The following is a 21,709-nucleotide window of genomic DNA, read 5'->3' as shown; positions in this document are numbered from 1 at the left end:
GTGTCTACTTTCTATCCCAACATGGAATGCAGGCTCTCTGTGTGGAAACTAGATATTTTAACAAGATGTACAAACCGTTACACACTACACAGAATTGAGATATAGAATAAAACAGTACCCGGACATATCCTTTAAAAGGGTAAATTTGCTCAAGCAGTCAGTGGGTTAAAAGCAGTAAGCATGGAGCTAGGGGTGAAGGTACATCTGTCCTCCGGAAGCTTGCTTCCTTTGATGTAGAAGGAGTGTTTGTTATTAGAAAAGCACCTTGGTCCCAAACAAGCAGAGGGGAATGACCTATTTGGGGAGGTCTGAGGAGACCAGAGCATAAGTAACTCCTTGTTCTGCCCTGTTCCAGGCATTTTCACCTGCAGAAACATGCTTTTGATCTGCTCCTCAGTGCCCTGTGTGTGACAGTGCCAGGCACCATGGGAGAAGCCAGTGGCCATCCAGTTGTGCTCACATTTATGTAATTAATTCTGGGGTACGGTATTAGGAACCTGCACCCTAGCCACATGTCCCAACTAACCTTTACTTGTAATAAAGCTAATATTTTGATTTCCTTCCTGAAACCTCAAGTCTAACTTGGGAGTAAGGAGCAGGGATATTATGTATCAAGATCCCTCAAAACTCAGGAGTTCTGTATTGTACGGAGTTTCAGAATTTTATAGAATGTCTTTTCAGAGATTTTTGTTCTGCTTTTCTTCCAAGTTATTAAAAGGAACAAGCACACATTATATTTTTGGTCAGGATGTAAGGAAATGAGACATAAATCTGGATTTCTTGACTTTAGTCAATCAGTATCCGCCCTATGGAATTTTCATGGGTATGCAGTTCCAGAAGTGACAACTGGCATATCTTTTTTTGCTCAAACTACAAGACAAACTAATGACTGGCTGCCCTTGACAAAAATGGCCCAAGGGTGTGATGCTTATGGCTTAAGCACCAACTGTCTACAATTCTTCCTTTGCACTGCTTCTGTTCCATCAGCATCATAAACGTGATTTCCCCCCATTTTAATCCTATTATCTGGGATTTACTCACCATCGCTCTTGGGGCGTTTGATGTTACATAATGAGGCTTTACTCTTAATCCTAAAGGGAAAGATTTCAAGGTTTTTCTTATGATGGTGCGGTGACTCATTTTACTGGAGCTTCAAAAACACCAGACGATGTGATGCTTCCCACACAGTATATTTTTTGCTAAATGGGAAATTACCATACTGCCAAGCAAGAGTGAGTGTGGAAAAGTCAGGCAATTCAAGTTCCAGAAAGGACTCTTCCACCAACTTTTGACTAGAGCTTAGTTTTTGCTTTCTTATCCCTTCACTGAGCATTCTAGCTTAAGCAGTCAAAGTGATGTAGTGCTTTCAAGAAGGGTTAAAGGTGTTGGATAAAGGCAGAATGCGTATAAATATAAATGGAAATACATCAGAATAGAATGAGTCTTTTGGTAGATTGCAAAAGGCAGCAATACTTTGATCTTTCTAGCACTTATGTTCAATTCAGCAAGTATTCAATGTCTGTTACCCATTAGCCATTCTTCTTGGCCTTATGCTTATAAAGATTTAAAGAAAGCAGAGTCTGTCTTCAGGAGAAAAGGACAGACAGACAACTCAGTACAATTAGTTCAATACCACATGCCTGGCATGTAAGCTTTCAATATGTTGTACAAATACATAGCTTGAATGGAAAAAGGGTTACATATAATGTATACCTTAAATGCCATAGTTACACAAATATCAAGAGCAATGATCTCTTGAATTTTCGAAGATGCCATTGGCCAAACATTTGATACAACTGACTTATTGAAAGAGCATTTGGGCTTAAATACTCATTCATTTCCATGTGGTCAAATGAGCTGGGTTGCAGGCTCTGGGGCCAGGAGGTTGGGGTGATAGAAGTGGCGATAGAAGGGTACCTTCCTTCTGGGAAGTAAAGGGAACTTTAGGGTCCTTTGAAACTAGGCAGGGATCTCAATCAAAGATTCCATTTGTTGCTTTAGCCACCCACCCTCACATGGGGAGTTGAAACCAGAAACAGGGGAATAATGGGCATTTTGTAATAACTTCTCCTGTTTTTTTGTCCCCCACTGGGGAAACTCAGGGATTAACTGGGGAATAGGTCAGAGAATGACAAATAGATATTTCCCAAGTCTGTTTTCTAAACCCCCTAAAATCCCAACATAATTCATCCACCTACTCATCCCCTAATTTAACCTATTATATTTTAGTGTTACCCAATGATCAAGATCTAAATAATATTTTATGTATAAAATTATTTGGATAGAAATTATTCACCAAATGTACACATGGCCTAAGCAAGCTGGAAATGTTTAATTTATTACCTATGATTTTTAAAAAATATTTGAATTAATACTTATTTTGTTTCCCAAATTTTTTTAAAAAAATACTTGGTGACAAAAGTTTATTTCCCATCCCATTTGAAACTACATTTTAAAGAATTACTGGCCTCCAAGTGAAGAGCTTTGGTTTCTAGGCCACTGTTCTTTTCCTGGGCTGAATGAGTTTGACATTTCTCCAGTCAAATGGGTGAAGTCCAGCAACCATTTTATCAGAGAACACTTCCTGTACGATATAATTCAAATCCTGCTTACTCATCTGTGGCTAAGGATTGATCAGATGTGGTGATGAGGATGACAGTGGCAGTGAAGTGGTAAAGCTTGTGTTAAGTCCATTACCTACCATAGCAGACGAGTGCATAGTACTTGGAGTAGTCACTGAAACTCGCTGTGTAATATTGGCACCTTTCTTGCCTTAGATGGCAGGTAATACACTTCTTGCTTGGAGGATTGCTTCCAATGCTAATTCTAGAGAAAAATGAAAATAAATTTAAAATTTAAGATCATATTTATCAAAATGTACTACTCCCTATAAAATGACTGACTTACATATTGACATCAAACCCACTCAATTTTTCTGGTGTCAATGTCATTTAAAGTGAAGGGGAGCCCGGACAGTGTGGCTCAATGGTTGAGCATTGACCTAGGAACCAGGAGGTTATTATTTCAATTCCTGGTCATTACGCAAGCCCAGGTTTCTGGCTCAGTCCCTGGTAGGGGGCATACAGGAGGCAGCCGATAGATGTTTCTCTCTCATCAAGGTCTCTCTCTATTCCTTTCCCTTCCTCTCTCCCTAAAATTCAATAAAAACATGAAAAAAATAAAGTGAAGGGAATTCTTAGCATTTTGATATAGCCTGATTTTCCATTTTTGCCTGAATAGGCCAAGCCTTGAAGAAGAAGCCCTCTGTGATTTCCTTGGGTGGGGGAAGTATCTAACACCTCGAATGGACATGAGGTGATCACTTCTCATAGCCATTCATCTCTCACACTTCACACAGTGGTTGGAAATGCATAGCTCCTCCTCTTTCCACCTCTCTTTTTGTATTCCCACAAGCAAAACATACAAGGGGAATCTGTTCTTACCATATAACTGGAAGGAGAAATTACTAATAAGCAAATTGGAAATAAGAAACCACAATTTGTGTTTCTCCTGTGCCTTTCATTCTATAAGGCAGGGCATTTGATCTCAGGGAAGCTCTTCCTGGGAATGTTCGTTCTGCACATTTTTACACAAGCCAACCTTAATTCACAAGCTATCCCTGCTTCGTTTCAGGCTTTTAAAAAATATTCTGTATATTCTGAGGATCATGACATATTTTACTCAAGCATCAATATAGAAGTATACTAAAGTGAATTGGCGTAAATTACCTGTAGATATTTCTTCTTCCAGGGACACCTTCAAATTCATTGCTAGAATAAAACCTAAAAGATATTCAGGAGTTATTCAATAACTACCATAACTAAATGGTAATAGGATTGTTAGTACTAATTCTGATATATTAAACATGCAGTCCAATAGTCATCTGAACTACTCTATTAAAAAATAATAAATTAATTGTTAACTTGTAAACTAATACTAACTGAAGTATTAATAGCCAGTCCATGAAACTGTTTACTGATTGACACTTATATTCATAAATCTCTACTATTTATAACTTAATTTTGTGTGCTTACTCTGACTTTCAAATTATAGAGGATTGAATTATGCAGAGTACCCTTTTATTATAGGTATATTATATTCCATTTCACTACCTATGAACCACAAAAAATAAACTAAGATATTTGACTAATATCACCCATTTCTTTTTCCATGATTAACAGCTTACTGGTTTATCTATGCTATATTATTTGATTTTGTGTACTATTCTAAACACATTTTAATTTGCTTTACAGATGCCCTGGCAATACATAGGTTTGCTATAAACCAGGAAACTCATCCGCACTGAGATTCCACACAAAGTAGCATATTAATTTACCCAGATGCAAAACATGTTACAAGAAAACATACTTGTTGCTTAAGTATCTGGTCCAGTTCTAACTTGTCTTAATACAGCCATGAGGTGGTAAAGCCAATTTTGAGCATGATTTTCACTCATAGAAAATCGTGTGAGTAAGTTTATCTGATTATTACAAAGTAACTGTCTTGTCCTTTGTTTGTTTGATTTTTGGAAGACCATAAGAGGGTGTGAAAAGTTTGGAATAACCAAGGCTTGGTTATCACTTTTTAATTATGAGGACTATTTGGCAGCCCAGGTACTTTCCTGTCCTATCATAAAAGTCTTGCTATCCTATATAATAAAAGCCTAATATGCTAAGTGTCCAGTTATCCAGTCACTCATTCAACCCATCAAAGAGTAATATGCTAATGATATGATAAGGCTGCTCAGCTGCTCGCTATGACATGCACTGACCACCAGGGGGCAGACGTTCCAACCAGTAGGTTAGCTTGCTGCTGGGGTTCGGCTGATCCCAACTGAGCGAGATGGGCCAGACAAGCCCTGGAGTCCTCCCATGTCCCTCCCTGGCTTGCCAACATTCCGTGTCCCCCCCCCCCCCCCCCCCCCCATCCCTTGGCCTGGCTTGCATCCTCTAGCAATCAGAGACCCCTTGGGGGATATTGGAGAGCCAGTTGGGCCAGATCCTGCTCAATGCAGAAGCTGCCCCCTAATGGTCATCTCTCACAGGGGATGTGCTGCTTAGCCAGAAGCTGGGCTTATAGCTGATGAGTTCATAAGGGGTGGCAGGATCCTCTCCTGCCTCTGTGGCACTGCTAAGGATGTTTGACTGCCAGCTTAGGGGAGTGGAACTGAGCTGGAAGGCAGGCATCCCCAAGGGCTCCAAGACTGCTAGAGGGGGCAGGCCGGGACCCCCCCCCCCCCCCCACAAGTGCATGAATTTTGTGCATCGGGCCTCTAGTTCCCAAATAAAAGGAAAAGGCAACATAATACAGCTCACTCACAGTGTTAAATGTATCCTTCTACATGTCTTTACTGACTTCACATGACTCCAGTCATCACTTGCACTTGCCGTTCCCACATCATCTCAAATTGTTTGTGAATAAACTACTCAGTATCTTTTCCAAACAGCCCCCTGCAGTTTTCTGATGTCAAAGGTTTCACAACTGTCTTCATCTCTGACACTTGCAAAAGCACCCACATCCCTCTTGTTGTTCCCTTCTCCCTCACAGCCACTAATTCACCACTCCTGTTCAGCCTCCATCTGTCTTTCCTGTCTATCTATCTATCTCTGCTCTCATTCGTTTAACAAATATTCATTGAACTCTGGATCTGTGTCAGGCACTATGCCAAATGTCAAGGATGCAAAAAAAAAAAAAAAAAAAAAAAAAAAAAGGCATAATTCCCCCCCCCCCCCCCCCCCAGAGTCTGTATTTCACTGCCACTATGCTAGTTCATGTCTCTGTCACCTCAGGCCTAAATTATGACCATACCTGGGGCTTCCTGCCTTCAGTTTCCCCCTACCTTTTGAAAATATTATATCTGAAATCCCGTTTTTATCTTGCCATGCCTCTAATGCTGGTGATTTTAATGGATGCTCCCTATAATGACTAAACTCCTTTGCTGACTGTTCAAAGAATTTCATGAATTGGCAATAGTTTCTGGCAGGTTTTAGCCAGTGAGCCTGAACTAATGATCCCCCTCTTTGCTCTTAGAATCCCAGCTAATGGTAGGCAGATTATAGCAGAGTACCCTGGATTTGAACCAAACAAGGAGTGAGGAAAAGGATTAGAGAAGTTTGAGCACAAATGACTTTTTAAGGTGGTTTATTTAGACTGTATGCAGGATGGACTGGAAAGGAAAGAAGTACCCATGTTGAAGTTACCAATAAGAATGTTAGGTTGAATGTGTTCTAAGTTTGAATCCTAGCTCTGCCACGAACTATGTGACCTTGGCCAAGTTAATTTTCTGAATATTGCTTTTCTTATCTGTAAAATGGGATAATGGTTTCTACTTTACAGCATGTGGTACACAGTAATTGTTCAATCAACTACAGGTGTTACAGATAATAACAAATTTATATAGCAGTGAGTCACTACAAAAATATTTTCTATGTACGGGTTGCCATCAGTGGATTTTTCAAGCTTGCTCATTGCTTCAGGCGCTGAAGAGTAAAACTTGTCTTCAGAACCAATCATGACTTTTTAAATTTACACTTTTATATAGGTACCTATCACATATCAGAAAAGAAATGACCACCTGCCATATATTCTTTCCTGGTTGTTAAAGAAAGTACAGTCTTCAGAAAAGCACAGCTGTCTGAACTAAACTACAGAGTAAATAACTAAAATGCTCTTAATAGAAAGAAGTGGTGCAGCATCCCTTGGACATCCATTGGCTAATTAAACCCTGACTGGGGCAACATGCCTCATGCAATACTTACAGTGAATCCCGTGTTACTCTGAATATATTTATGGCCTCCCACTTGCCACTTGTAATTTGAACTGCGTTTTCCTATAAAAAGACAAACATTATGTGGTGTGAAGCTGAGCGTTATTTGAGCAACCTCAAGTGAATGATCTTTGAGGAGATAAATATTGGAAGGAGCGTACCACGGTGTCTTTGATATAGTGAATGTGTTTGTAGCCATCCTTGTCGCTAAATATTTTGTAGTATGAAGTGGAATCATAGCTGAAAACTGGTGTTGAAACAAAGAACTGAAAAAGAAAAGGTTATGTTCAAAAGACAAACCAAACTAAAACTATTGATTTTTTAAAAGCAACGTATATAAGAACTAGAACACCTCCTTTCCCCACTCCTCCTCCCCCACCTTCCGTTACTCACATCTGGAGTTCCATTATTTTAGGTGGAAGGCTTTTCTAGTGGTTTTAACAGGCACTGGTACATTCCAACTACTGTTTAATTGCTACTACAAGCCCCTGGGTTTAAAAGTTTAATTTGATTGAGTGTTTAATTTGTATGTTCTGAGATTATGTGATGGACTGGAAAGGAAAGAGAGTTGAAAGAATCACACATGAATGTTGGTATTTAACCAAGTCAGTCTTCAAAATATGGTATTTGGCCACATTGATATGTATGATGCCAAGTACCTAATGCCAGTGGTTCAATGAAGACATTTGAAATATTAAATATTAAATATCATGGCCTGCTAGGACGATACTTCTAGCTAGAGAGAAAAATGTTACCCAGGACAAGCAAGTGGGGGATTTAATCCTTAACTTGGGGAGCAGAGTAGACCTCATGAGCATCCCTGACTTCTTTGCAGGGACCCTGCTGGGCACCCCTTAATGACCTAAGGAGTCTCTGACACTCAGTTCTGGTGTGCCCTGGAGCAGAGCCAGCTACAAGTCAACATCCTGAATGGTACAGATAAACAAAATCCTGCCAAGGTCCTCACACAAAATTTTAGCTGGTAATTACTCCCATTAAACGTGTAGACTCATCTTACATTTGCTGGTGAATTTACAATTCTGGTGAGCAGGTTTTGAAATGGCAGTAAAGTGGTGGAAGACCTACATGATGGAGGAGCTACTCTGTCTCACTCAGAGTCGATATTCCCACAGCTGATCCACAATCAGCTCTCTCTAGCCCAGTGCTTTCATATGACAGTGAACATGATGCTCAACTCCTGTAGAGCTGAGCAAGCAGCAACAGCCAAATAACTACAGTATCTTTTAGCTGCAAACACCTATCCTGTTGACACTCAGCCTGGGACTCCCTTTTGACTAAGAACATAGGGAAAGTTGATGTTTTCCTTTGTAGTGATGGTCCTGTGGGTGATCTGATACTTGATTCTTTTTTTTTTTTTATAAAATTGAGTATGATTGTGTGACTTTTCAAATGCAATTTATCTGATGTGGTATCTGTAGTGTTCTGAATAGTCTTCCCTAAAATTGATTTCCATCCAGAACCTCAGAAGGGGACTATTAGAGACTGAATATTTCTCCCAAATTCCTATATTGAAACCTATCCCCCACAAAGATGGTATTAGGAGGATATTAGGGTCAGATGCAATCATAAGGTTGGCACTCCCATGAATGAGATTAATACCCTTATAAGAATCACCAGGGAGTTTGCTTGCTTCTTTTGTTCTGCTCTTTTTTTTAAAAAATATATATTTTATTGATTTTTCACAGAGAGGAAGAGAGAGGGATAAAGAGCCAGAAACATCGATGAGAGAGAGACACCGATCAGCTGCCTCTTGCACATCCCCTACTGGGGATGTGCCCTCAACCAAGGTACATGCCCTTGACTGGAATCGAACCCGGGACCCTTCAGTCCACAGGCTGACACTCCATCCACTGAGCCAAACCGGTCTCAGCCTTTGTTCTGCTCTTTGCCACATTAGGATGCAAGGTGGAAGTTGCAACTGAAGGAGAGCTTTCACCAGAATGTGACTATCCTGGACCCTGATCTCGGACTTCCAGTTTCTAGAATTGTGAGAAATAAATTCCTGTTGTTATTGTAATAAGCCACCCAGTCTATGACACTTCGTTGAAGCAGCCCAAACTGACTAAGACAATGACACTATTTACAAATAGTCTTTACAGATGTAGTCAAGGTACGAATCAAGATGTGAGACTGGATCAGGGTAGACCCTCAATCCGATGACTAGAGAAGAGGATGCAAAGAGATAGAGAGAGATATGGAGAAACAGGGCTTGGAGTGATGTAGCTACAAGTTCAGCACATCCAAGGATTGCCAGCAGCTGTCAGAAGCTGGAAGAGGCAAGGAAGAATTCTTTCTTGGAACTTTCACAGCGAGAAGTGGGGAGGTCTGCGTGCGCGCGCATGTGGCACTCTCTGCCCGCGGTCCGGGGACTGCTGGAACTTTCAGAGGGAGCCTGGCTCCACAGACACCTGACTTTGGACTTCTAAGTCCAGAATAGTGAGAGAATGAATTTATGTTGCTTTAAGCCACCAAGTTTGTAACAGCAGCCCCAGGCAATTAACAGTGTCCGAGGTCTTATCACTTTGGCATAGAAATGATAAATCTTTAACAAAATGAAAATGGAAAAATGAGAAAATGTGGTTTCCTTGCCCAAGCCTCTATTAGTTTCATTCATTAATAAAACCGGCCTTGGTAGCATTTTGTGTATTAAAACTAGTGCCTCTAAGTGAAATTGAGGGTTAAGAGTCCCAAGAATAGGAAATTCTGATTTGCAGTTTTGTGGACAGAATTTCATTAGTGTGTGTCTGACAACAATCATTTTTTTACTCTAGAAGAAAAAAATTATGCTTTTTTAGCAAATGATGACATACTTAGTAGCAACCACTTTACGATGCCTCCCTCTCACTCCTCAGGGTAAAATTAAAAAACTGGCTTTACGTTGTCTTAACTACTTAAACAGAACTGGGGTCACAAAATATTTTCAGGTGCTAGAGTAAAAAAAATATATTCTCCTCACACCTGCAGTTAGTTGAGATTTAATTTTCATAAAAAAAAAAATAACAGGGTAAAGTGTTATGTTTTAAGATACTAGAGTCAAGCAAACAGGAAGAATATTTTTTGCTAAGCAAAGACTGTTATCTTCTCCCCTTTTGCTGCACACATCAAAGACACCTACTTTAGATAAACAGGTAACTTAGGTGCAGTAAAGAGAGTGTGAAATATGTCCTCATTCACTTGGCCAGGGCTAGGTCCACTTGCAAGCTCACTTAAGTGCTTCTGGCAACAAGTCACATCTGGACCCTAGAAAATCACAGTCATCACCAGGCCTCTTCACAGATCCCTTTAACCTTGCTTAGATTTTCTGATAATTTACTCTCTCTATGTGCAAAGCCATTCAACATATTTTACTTGGAAGGTAAGATTATTTACCAGCAGATATGTTCTTGCTAAGGTTGGCAAATGACCTACGCACCTAAGGCTAATGCCTGAACTGAGTCCACGTGTAATCAAAGCACAGGCTGCCAAGCATCAGGTAGAACTTTTATTTTTCCAAAATGAGGGATTTGGCCAACAGTCTAAAGGAGGTGTGGTGTATTGCTTAATTATTTTGAAATCATTTAAATGTGGCTTTGCAGTCTAAGTATTTGCTTTGTAGAGTTTGTTCCCCAAAATTTAGTAATTAAATACCAGCTACATTGATTACATCCTCCTTTTTGTCTGTTTTCTATAGAGTAAAAAAAGATTTATTGAAAGTGAATTTGTTGTTATCGTTCTGATTAAATACAGAAAAAAATAGACTATTTTCCCCAAGTTAAGACACTGACTATCTCATGCTGGGGGGGGGGGGGGGAAATGATAATGCTCTTAAACTGTTTGCTAGATTTGTGCCTGTAACTAAACAAGTCAGTTACTTTTAGCAAGTCATTTAATATCATTTTTCTAATTCTTAGGTAATCTATGAGGGTCTTTTTCAGTTTAAAGCACTTTGGTAAGTTCTAACAGAAGAATCAGCCTGCACACTGTGTCCACAAACCTCATAAATATTATCTGAACGAATGTCAGAAAGGCATATTTCTGAGAAACTTTTTAAGTCACTGGTTTAATTATTGTATTGGTTCAAGGAAGCTAAACAGCATACTAAGGCAAAGGAGCTATGACTATATAAAGTTGTGCAGGTCTGAACTTATAAAATCTAAAGAATGACCTCTTCAAAGTAGATCCCTTGGGAGAGTGTGGACATACTTGTGAAAGCTATCATTGCAAAGAATTTTTGACAATTCCACTTCTGGTTTTTATAAAATTTACTGACTGTTGGATAAATTTTAAGAGATTGAAATTTGTAAATAAGAAAAATAATGTTTCCCAATAGAATTCTAAAGCTACATGTATAAAATGATCTGGCACAAAATCATGTGCTGCAAATACTTTATTTATTCACTAGATTCATTTTGGCATGACTTTGGATTTAATATAAGAACCTCATCTTCCCTCAAAGGACACTTATGTCCCTCCACTGAGGGCATCTTTCTTAAAAATATATTTTTATTCATTTCAGAGAGGAAGAGAGAGATATAGAAACATTGATGATGAGATAGAATCATGTCAGCTGCCTCCTGTATGCCCCACACAAGGGACAGAGCCTGCAACCTGGGCATGTGCCCTGACTGAAAATCGAACCATGACCTCCTGGTTGATACTGAGCCATGCTGGCCAGGGCACTAGGGTATTTAAAGCAGTGATCTACAGTTTTTAAGCAATTTCAGTTTATAATAAAATTTAATGAGAGGTAGATTGTATCTAAATTACAAAGGATATGTTTATTTTTCCTGAATTTAAATGGCTAATGATTAATAAGATAATTTTAGGCAAATTAGGGACTATATTACTTTTTAAAAAGTTATCTTTATTGTATTTGTTTAAGAAGTAATATTAATTATGCATATTAGTTTGTTGAAAAATTTAAGGTTGGAACGTGAAGAAAATAAATGACTTGTTCTCAGAAAATTCTAAATGTACATTATAATTGTCTAGCACAAATTGCTGAAGGGATCACTACCTTTGTATTTTTTACCTTGATGTTTTTTTTCTATTAAAAAAAAATACTGCCAGTTTGAATACATTTCAAATGGTCCGTTCATAGCTGAGAATCTGTCAAGTGTCATTAAAATATAAAGAAAAGATAGAAAAACCATACTCCACCAGCCCATCCAGTTCTACTTTCTTCTATATGCTCCTGGGTCTAAAAGAAAAAAAAAAAGAAAGATCATATAAAGCTTAGAGTTAGTGTTAGGAAGACTGCTTTTTATAAATATAATCTGGACATTTGAACCACTTAAGCTGCCTCAACAGAGTGTACTATCAATAGTCTACTAACTTCACACTTGAGTTTAGGATGATTATATTCAAAATCTTATACAACAGCACTATTGTACACACATGGATAAAGGCTGGATTTTTATCACAAACGTTTAATAATTCTGGTTGAACTTTCTTTGATACAGAGTTACCACATCATCAACAAAGGCCTAGCAAAACCCAAGTACTTGGTGTCACATAGGTAAAAAGACATATAGGGATCTTAATGTTTGCACCAAATCTTATTTTGGTATATATTTTAGGTTGGCACAATCAATCATTTATGGAACAAATATTTAGTAAGCCTAAGAAAATGAATAGGCTTTTCTAGGCCAATAATTAGAGAAAGAGCATCGTAGGTAGAATGAACAGTGTAGAGACTAGGCCAGTTTAGTAAACTACAGGGGATTCAGTGTACTGAGTGAAGGGTGACTAAGGGAAAGAGAAGATGAGGGAGCATCCAGAGGTATCAGCAAGATCTCTGAGAAACTTTTATGCCACCCTTTTATGCCAAAGAGAAGTTTAAATTTCTCTTGTTGGTAAATCCTTCGAAGGATTTCACAATCACAATTTGGAAAACACAATTGTGAACATGATACGGAAAATAGATTAGAAGTGGGTAAGATAGAAGGAGGCAGACAGATTGGTTGGATGGCTACTGTATTGTTTGGAAAAGAATGGTAAAGACCCAAGTCTAGATAGCAACAGTAAGGATGGAGCAGAGAAGATGTTGCCAGAGATATTTAAAAGTTCAAATCATCAGAAAGAATTAACAACCATTTCTTTTTATTATTATTTTTTTTCCATCACCTGAGGATATGTTTTAGTTATCTGTGTGTGTGTGTTTGTTTGTGTGTGTGTGAAAGAGAGAGAGAGAGAGAGAGAGAGAGAGAGAGAGAGAGAGAGAGAGAGAGAGAGAGAGAGAGAGAGAGAGAGAGAGAGAGAGAGAGAGAGAGAGAGAGAGAGAGAGAGAGAGAGAGGGAGAGATTGATTTTCTCTCATGCATGCCTCCAATGGGGACTGAACCCACAATATGAGTATGTGCCCTGACTGGAAATCAAACCAGCAACCTTTTGGTGCATGAAACAAGTTCTTTTTTTACTACGATGATAGCAAGACTATATTTACCAGGCCCCCTTCCAGTTGGATGTGGTCATGTGATAAATTCTAACCAATTGTGTGAAGCAAAAGTGATTCATGCTACTTCTAGACCTAATCTATAAAAATCCTCTCATACACACAATCCTCTATTCTTTTTTTCAGACCCCAGATGGATGTTGATGATCAGATTTAAATAACCTTGGACTAGCGTAGGTAGTCACTGGATGAAGATAGCAGAAATATCATTAACATGAGTTGCTTACTGACTGTGTGAAGCAGAGCACCCCATCCTCCATCCCCTCACTAGTCCCCAGTTACTTGGATTCACTATTAGGTGGGTATATAAATGTACAAAATTTATACTTTATTAATCCAATGAATTATTGGAGGTATTTTGTTGTTATTATTTCTGTTGTTATAACAGCCTACCTTGCAAATATATTAACTTGGAGAATATTAAGGTTTCTAGAGAAGTCAGAAGAAGAGCTGGAAAGGAAAAGAAGAATCAGTGAAGTAGGAAAGGGATCATGAGAAAAGTACTGTCATAAAAAGTTAGGGAATAATAAATTTAAAAAAACAGTTTGGATTTTCTCCTGTAGTGCCTCTGAGAGGATATGACTTGAAAAAATAGTGAAACATTTTGATTCATTACTTTTAGCCATAAAGTTAAGATTAATTTTGATCCCATTTTCAGAGAAGAAAGAATAATATGAAAGATGTTCCTCCCCCTAGTTATACATTTCTTAATAAATCTTATTAATATAATTCTATTACAAGTAATTATTAACAGTATCCTTTGCTTCTTTTTTTTTTTGGTATGACTTCCAAATGAATAAAATGTTGCCAGGTCAATTAATCTTAAATGTTATTTGTTTTAAACACACACACACACACACACACACACACACACACACATCAATCATGAATCTGGTTGCTGGAAAATTTAATACTCTGTTGTTCTTAAATTTAAAAATGTGTTCCTCCATGCAATTATCAGATTATTTTGAAAAAGAGGTTGTTTTGAAATCCCAAGTTTATTCAAACCTGATATTCTAAATGTAATCTCTGTTTTGGGCCATTAATTAAAGTTTATATTCCAGGTAATTCCACATCTTAGTCAACAAGCATCTATATGTTTTGTCAGTTTGTATTAAAATAGTCTCAGGTTTTAATAAATTAGAATTTTATATTCCAAGGCAATAATAGTTTTAAATGCTTTGTTTTAATAACTAAAATGGTATCTAAATGACCAATTTTATAGTTTTAAACTAACACATTAAAACAATAATTTTTAACACCCAGATTCAATGAAAATGTTAAAGCTGACTAATCAGACCAATGGTTTCTAATTAACTAGCACAATCAAATATATTCTCTCTTTTGTGCATGTGTGTATGACACTATATTATGGCCAACATCTTCCTGCTTTGCATATCAAAATATAAATAAGATAAAAATAAACTTCTAGCATATCTCATCAAAATTAGTCAAGCTGATTGCAGACACAGTAGTGATTAAAAAAATATATTTTTTTAAGCCTGAGTAACTTGACCATTATAGTCTTAATGCATTTCCAGACAGATTCACATGACTTTTTTCTTGCAGAACATAATGTCCTAATTTTTAGATAGAATTCAGTGATTTGCTCTGATTGCTCTGTGATTTGCTTCTCACTTTACAAAATAGGTTTATCCTATATTTGGTTTAATGAAACATCTTTTTATAATTAGAAGTCTCATGAAATGTACCCATCAAATTTCCTATTTAAAGAAAACATTTTTATATTTCTTAGTCTCTAATGTGAGTACTTATGAACAAGTTTATTATAAAGCTTTTAGATTGGTGAAGTAGTTTTCTGACTCATTAATTCAACAGATTATGTTTGGATTTGAGCAATAGAAACAATTAAAACTCAACAATAAATCTGTGCCTGGTTTTCACATTTTTTTTTCTCCCTAAAATTAGCACAGTATAAAGCACTCTCCTAATATAGGGTTGCAGGATAATTTGATCTAATATTTTACCTCATATTTTCAGTTATCTACTTTTGATTTTAAACTGGGAATATTCGGCTTTTTCTTTTCATTTTCTTTATAATTTTTATTCTTTTATTTTGACATTGAATAGCATGTACCACCATGAGCATGTTATTTCAGTTCTTTTGAACAGAACGCAAATATTTTCCTAATAAACACAGCTTATCTTTTCATCTTCATTGTTTTGTTTTTTGTGGACTGTCAGTTTTGTAATATCAAAAGTATGAATTTCCATCCTAATTCAGAACCAGATACTTGATTTTTTCCAATGTCATTTTCCAAATAACATATTATTATTTAGTTGTTTTATTTATTCTAAACAAAGGCTAAAATTATTCAAAGAAAGAAGTGGCATATTATTTATTTAATAAAACTAATGACCCTGAAAATAGGGAGTGTTGTTTTTTTGTTGTTGTTTTGCTATTTGTTTTGCAAAGCAATCCAGAGTTGGATGCGGTCATTTTGGCTTTATAATATAAACTAGAGGCCTGGTGCACAAATTCATGCAGGGGTGGGATCCGGCTGCCCACCCGGATAACGGCAGATCAAGCTGGACTCGCTGAGGGAGGGGACAGAGGAGGTTGGCTCAGCTCGGCAGAGGAACCATGCGGTGGAGCCAGCTCGGGGGAGGGACCATGGTTAGTTGGCTGGCCAGCCCTGCTCCTGATTAACCTCCCATGGCCCCTCCCCCTCACTGGCCCCACCCCCTGATCAAACTCCCAGTCAAACTCCTAGTCGAGGGGACAATTTGCGTATTAGCCTTTTATTATATAGAATGTTGGCTATAAATAAGTCCCCATTCTTGAACATTCTTCAGAAAAATACCTATGTTTTAATAACCTACCTTTGGACAATCCCATGTCTGCCACCCTTCATTGAAATCACATATAGATAAGACTGAAACATTCTGAACTCTCTTTAGCCACTGCAAGCATATTCGTTCATCAGTAACCCACGTGAGCCAACTGAAATAATAATCACTGCAAATAAATCAAAACAGACTGTCACAACCATAAACAAATATCACATTCAAGTAATTTTTTAATTTATGTTTTCTAAAGGATTTACTTTATTATTATTAAGTTAAATACTTATTCCATAGATAAGGAAGGCAAAATGTTCCCTTTCTGCTGAATAAGTTTAAATATACCTGCTGACTTTTAAAGACTATCCATAAGAATTCATCCATCTAATGAAATTATTTTATACTTGAGTTTATTTTAGAAAAGAATTTAAGACATAAAGCCAAAGCTACTAGTCAACATATAGGAGAAAAAGCATTAAATTAGCTCTTATGCATAGGTAAACTCAATTTTTGCTTATAGTATATACACTCATCTTTAATTCTCTAGAAAATAAATATGAAAATTGATTAAGAAATTTGTGTTAAAATTCCATTTCAAAGGTGGAAAGCATCTGAGAGGAATATACCTTGAGGCTATCATTGCTGGAACTGGGACTTCTATGGGACCTACATGCTCAGGGTAAGTGGTATCAACAATAAATATCCTCACAACAGGATTCTTAGCTCCAGCCTGACAAAAAAAATAAAGGTAGAACAGCTCATAAAATTTTAATTATCACTAACATTTGAAAGACATTTTAGGAATTTAGGCATGTTTTTATAAAATAAAAATGTTAGGTATATTTCTGTTGAAAAAAAATATAACATGACCAGGATTTTTACTTCAATTTTACTTGCAGGGTAATACTGTGTCAATCAGTGTGAAAACACATATTTTAAGTGATTAGTTAAGAAGCTTTGATTCAATGAAAAAAATATTTTGGATACAAAAATACAGTTCTGTAATCAATATTTTCTGATTTTTAAGGCAGATTATTTCCCATTTATGATGGTGATGATAATTATTATCATTTCTTCCTCTGCTAGAGAGATTGTGGTTGGGAGGAAAGTGTAAAAATACATAGTAAAATATAGTTTTTGCTTTTACCCTGTAATTTGGTCCAGAAAAATCACCAAATACTCAATCTCTCAGCTAGTTACATTACTATTGCTATCATCCCTTCAAACTTAGGAAAGTTTCATTTCCAAATAAGGAATTTACTGGAGGCCCAGTGCCCTCTCTCCAATCCAGGACCCCTCTGGGGATGTCCAACTGCCTCTCGCATTCTGGGACTGCTGGCTCCTAACCACTCATGTGCCTGTCTGCCTGATTGTTCCTAACTACCTCTGCTTGCCTGATGGCCGCTAACCACCTCTGCCTGCATGCCTGATCTCCCCTAACTGCTCCTCTGCTGGCCTGATCATCCCTAACCATCTCTGTATTGCCATGCACCTGGGACTCAGGATTCCCTCTTCCAGCCTATCGCAGGTTCCTGGGACTGGGCTTCCCTCCCTATGGCTGGCTGCAAACACCCAGTACCTAGGCCAGCTTTGCCTGGGCCACAGCCAAAGACGCTGGCACCTGGGACCTTTAGGCGGGTGGCTTGTCCCTCTCCTGGGCTGCAGCTGCAGGCACTGGCACTGGCACTTGGGACCATGGAGTGTGCAACTTGTCCCTCTCCCAGGCCACAGGCCCAAGAACAGCCAGCTGCTGGGGCCTGGGGCCATGGAGCAGGTGACTTGTCCTTCTCCTAGGCCGCAGCCACAGCCACTGGTGCCCAGGACTATAGGGCAGGCAGCTTCTCCCTCTCCCTGGCTGCAGCCTGACTGGTCCCCATTCTTCTCTTGCAAGGACATTTGTGCCTAGCTGGTCCCCATTCGTCTCTGCCCAGTGTTGAGTGTTTGAGCCATTTTGGCATGACAGCATGATGACTATTTGCATATTTAGCTCTTTATTATATAGGATTATTTTCTTGTTTTGTGTTTTCTATGCTATTATATATAAAAATTTATTATACATAAAAATTTATATGACAGTATAGTTCACACCCAAACAGTTTCTTAGAGTTTTTCTGTTATTTTACCACAGAAAAAGAGAATCTTGTAGTTGTTAAATAACTTAAATCAACTATTTAGGTCAGTAGTCTTAAATGAATAGATGCTGTTTGGATTTATCTAAGGACTTATATACATTTTCCTCTGACTTTCTGTTTTACTGAAGGCTCAGCTGAAACTTTTTGCTTCTTCCAACTAGTCTCACCTCTCAGTCCAAAGTCAGATGAGTTTAGCAACTTTAGTCTTCAAAGAAACATGGGAATTTGGACTTCTCTGCCAGTGCCAGTTACTCCTCAGTTCTTCATCGCTTCCTGCTCCCTTTCATCCCCCTAAAGATCCAAGTCCTTTTACATCATGGATCCCAAGTATTATACCTCATGCTTCCAATCATCTCCAGCTCCAGACTTTATAGTCAGCCCTTGAAAGGTCTCCTACCTAAACACTCAGCTCTATTCCTTAATGTTTCTCCAATGACTTTAAAGTGAATTTTAAACTGTCTAACATTTCTATTTCTGTCACGATGGCCACTTTGGAATCTGCTTGTGTGTAGGTACATCTATCTCCTCTTTGTCACGTAGGGACCCACTGGATCCATCGATGGCAGTGTTCCTGGCAAGCATAAACAACGGGGAAGAAAGGACATTGCACTGCATTCTAAAATCACTTTCATGCCTTGTGCAAGAGGAGAATTTGTGATTTGATCTCCTTTCAAATTTACTGTCTAAATTAAATTATGACATGACGCTCTGCACTGAGATCTGGCCATTCTCCAACTGCACATACAGGTCTCTCCAGAAGTGGGAATGAATGAAAAGTATGCACACTAAGGCTTCTAGAATGTTTATGCAAAAATCTTTGGGCTCACACCCAGTCTAATTCACTCAAGGCTCACAAATTTAAGCCACCTTGTATGCCCAGAAAAAAATCATAACTCATGCTTGCTTCTACCTGACAGGAACATCAAGTTCAACATTTGTATTCCCCATTCTAGCTTGCATTTACATGAGAATTCAAGAAGGAACTGCAAAACAGAACTTTACCCTGAATTTGGAGCATGAAATATGGAAAAATTAAATTTAAGTTAAGCTTGTTTTTCCTCCATGATCTAGACCATATGTTTTTCAAAGCTTCTGCAATAGAATTTAGCAAAGACTACTTCATCCAGCACAACCAGATGTCCAAAGCAACAGATGTCCACATAAATAATAGATCACAGTACAATGTTTGCTTTACAATGCACAAGGATAAGAAGCTCTCCAAACTTGTTGATCCCACCTCTATTCATGGTATTGGTTGCTCATTTTGACACCAAGGAAATAGAAGCATCTGCTAAAAGTATTCTACATACCTTTGGGTATGGAATATTTATTGTCCTAGGATATTGCTCATCACCATAATAGGAATAGGCAATAACTGGTATTTCTGTATCATTAAACTCTGCATATGCCAAAAATTTTCCATTTGGAGACCACCAGAGAGCGTATTTTGTAGCAAGCATTTCCTCTGAAAAATAAATACTAGCATATTAATTATAATTGGTATTTCTTCTAAAAATCATTATAAACATTTCAAAATACATTGTATATATCCATTATTGCCCAAAATAGTTTATTTAATATAGATGCAATATATGTCCTACTTTGGTTATTAAAAGATAAATAACCTGGGTTTAGAGGAATAGTTTAGCCTTATACCCTTATCTAACAGTCTTCTTAGGATTTGACATTATTCAGAAATGTAATTTTAAAATAAATAATAAATATATTAACAAGAATTAATTTTTCTTTTGGGGGCAACTTCTGGTTCTTATAGTCACCTAAAATAGCCAAAACAAGGAAACTGTAATTGTACTACAGAGTAACATAAACATTGAATGTTGACTTTCTCTCCTGGGAATATTATTTCTAAAAGAATATTCATGGAAGTATAACAACTTAAGGATATTTTCCTGCAAAATAATATAAACAGTTGTTTAGTTTTGGAAAAAATATTTCTTTCTTAAGAAAAAACAAACCTGAGAAAATGAACTAACACAGCATTTAAGGACCATAAACTTCTTGGAATCTAAATTGTTGCTGCCACTTTATAATGCTCATTAAAAATAAACTCTACAAGCCTGAAGATTTTGTTCTTTCAGAACATGCACGTCCTGTTCAGATAACAGCTTTCAGAAATGCCACCATTCATCTCAGCAGCATAGCACTCATCTAAATGCTACTAAATGTATGCAATTATTTTCAATTAAAAACCAACACAGCAGCAGTAGAAAGAATGAGACAGCTTACCTTCATAAACCCAGTCTGGGATTCCATTAAATATTTTATTTTCTTTTCCATTATATGTTATTTGGAAAGGTGGGTTTTCTGGTCTTTGTTTCAAATAGATATTGTTCTGATACACATATGCCTGGAAGTGGCGGTAAGCTAGTTAATACAAGGAAATTCCATAAGAAATACAATTAAGTCTATATATTTTTGTTAATTATTGACCTAATGACTTTTAAAAGTGTAGCAATTCAGATGCAAAAAGACTCACAAGTACTACCTCACTTTAATAGGTCAAGAAACAACTGACTCCCATTATCATCTGTTATGATTTTTAAAGTCTATATCAAATAAAGAATAAAGTCACTATTTATTTGTGGTTTTATTACCCAAGTAAATAATTATATATTTATTAACAAAAAGTAAAATCAATCTCTGATTATTAATAGCTAGCCAGATCTAATCTTTATTTAGAGTCCTTAAATAAGAGCTTGGACAAAATTTCATGTTGTCTGAAGCTAGTCTGGGAAACTTGTGAAAACCATATTTTTCCTGAGCTTTCTGGCACAACGCATTCTGGCTGAGTATAAGGATAAAGTTTCTGACTGAGATATTTAAAGTCTATCCATGAGCTTGAGATTTTGCGGAATTCTCAGATGGGTTTCATTTATCAAAACTCTTCTTGTTTTTAATCACTAAAAAAAATAGTAATGCATTTATTTATTTATTTTTTCTTTTAAGCAAGGGAATTTAACAAAGGCCAAAACCAAATGGCTCCTCTTTTATGTAAATGATTCAACACTTCTATCATTCAAACACTTACTAATTTACTCCCCGTAGGTGACCAGCAAATATACTGAATGGGACGAGGAAGCTCATTTCTTCTTACAAAATCTCTAGAGGGAAAGAAAGATGGAAAGAAAAACCACACACAAAACCTTGCTGTTCAATGAAAAACAATCTTTATAAACAGAAAAATTAAACAATAAAAAACAAAGAGTCATTCTCTCTGCCTCTTCAAACCTAATGGAAAGATGTGGCCACTTGGGACTGGAGAGATGGGGCGGTAGTGGTAGCTCTTTCCTAGCTACTTAGAAGTCATGTAAGTTCTCCAGGCCTCCGTTTGCCAGCCTTTGTAGGGAGATGACTAGATTAAAGATTTATAGACTGGGAAAGTGGGGATATCTCTAGAAATTATCCAAAGGAACTCCATTTTGTAGAAAAGAAATGTGAGGTTGGAGAAATAGTATGACTTTTAAAAACAACATTACTAGTTTTTGGCAGAGGCCCAAATTAAACTCAAGTCTTTGGCTCTCTTTTGTACACA

The 21,709-nt window shown here is 37.3% G+C and overlaps 1 protein-coding gene across 1 annotated transcript in view; it reads right to left on the bottom strand.

The window, feature by feature from the left end:
* The window catches only part of LOC118709659 (fibroblast activation protein alpha), a 64,126-nt gene that overhangs the window by 24,888 nt on the left and 17,529 nt on the right, over nucleotides 1-21,709 (bottom strand). Inside the window, exons 7-16 of the mRNA XM_036421916.2 lie at nucleotides 21,206-21,278; nucleotides 20,404-20,524; nucleotides 19,467-19,621; nucleotides 16,651-16,754; nucleotides 16,064-16,199; nucleotides 11,922-11,966; nucleotides 6,928-7,032; nucleotides 6,759-6,829; nucleotides 3,729-3,782; nucleotides 2,702-2,826 (exon numbers count right to left, since the gene is read on the bottom strand). Of these exons, the coding sequence (XP_036277809.1) occupies nucleotides 2,702-2,826; nucleotides 3,729-3,782; nucleotides 6,759-6,829; nucleotides 6,928-7,032; nucleotides 11,922-11,966; nucleotides 16,064-16,199; nucleotides 16,651-16,754; nucleotides 19,467-19,621; nucleotides 20,404-20,524; nucleotides 21,206-21,278 (989 nt within the window). The remainder of the gene's footprint in view (nucleotides 1-2,701; nucleotides 2,827-3,728; nucleotides 3,783-6,758; nucleotides 6,830-6,927; nucleotides 7,033-11,921; nucleotides 11,967-16,063; nucleotides 16,200-16,650; nucleotides 16,755-19,466; nucleotides 19,622-20,403; nucleotides 20,525-21,205; nucleotides 21,279-21,709) is intronic.

This window comes from Pipistrellus kuhlii, unplaced genomic scaffold (genome assembly GCF_014108245.1).
Source record: "Pipistrellus kuhlii isolate mPipKuh1 unplaced genomic scaffold, mPipKuh1.p scaffold_m20_p_7, whole genome shotgun sequence".
NCBI classification, from domain to species: Eukaryota; Metazoa; Chordata; class Mammalia; order Chiroptera; family Vespertilionidae; genus Pipistrellus; species Pipistrellus kuhlii.
The sequence above is the reverse complement of the archived record's forward strand: the minus strand, read 5'-3'. Positions and strand labels throughout refer to the sequence as shown.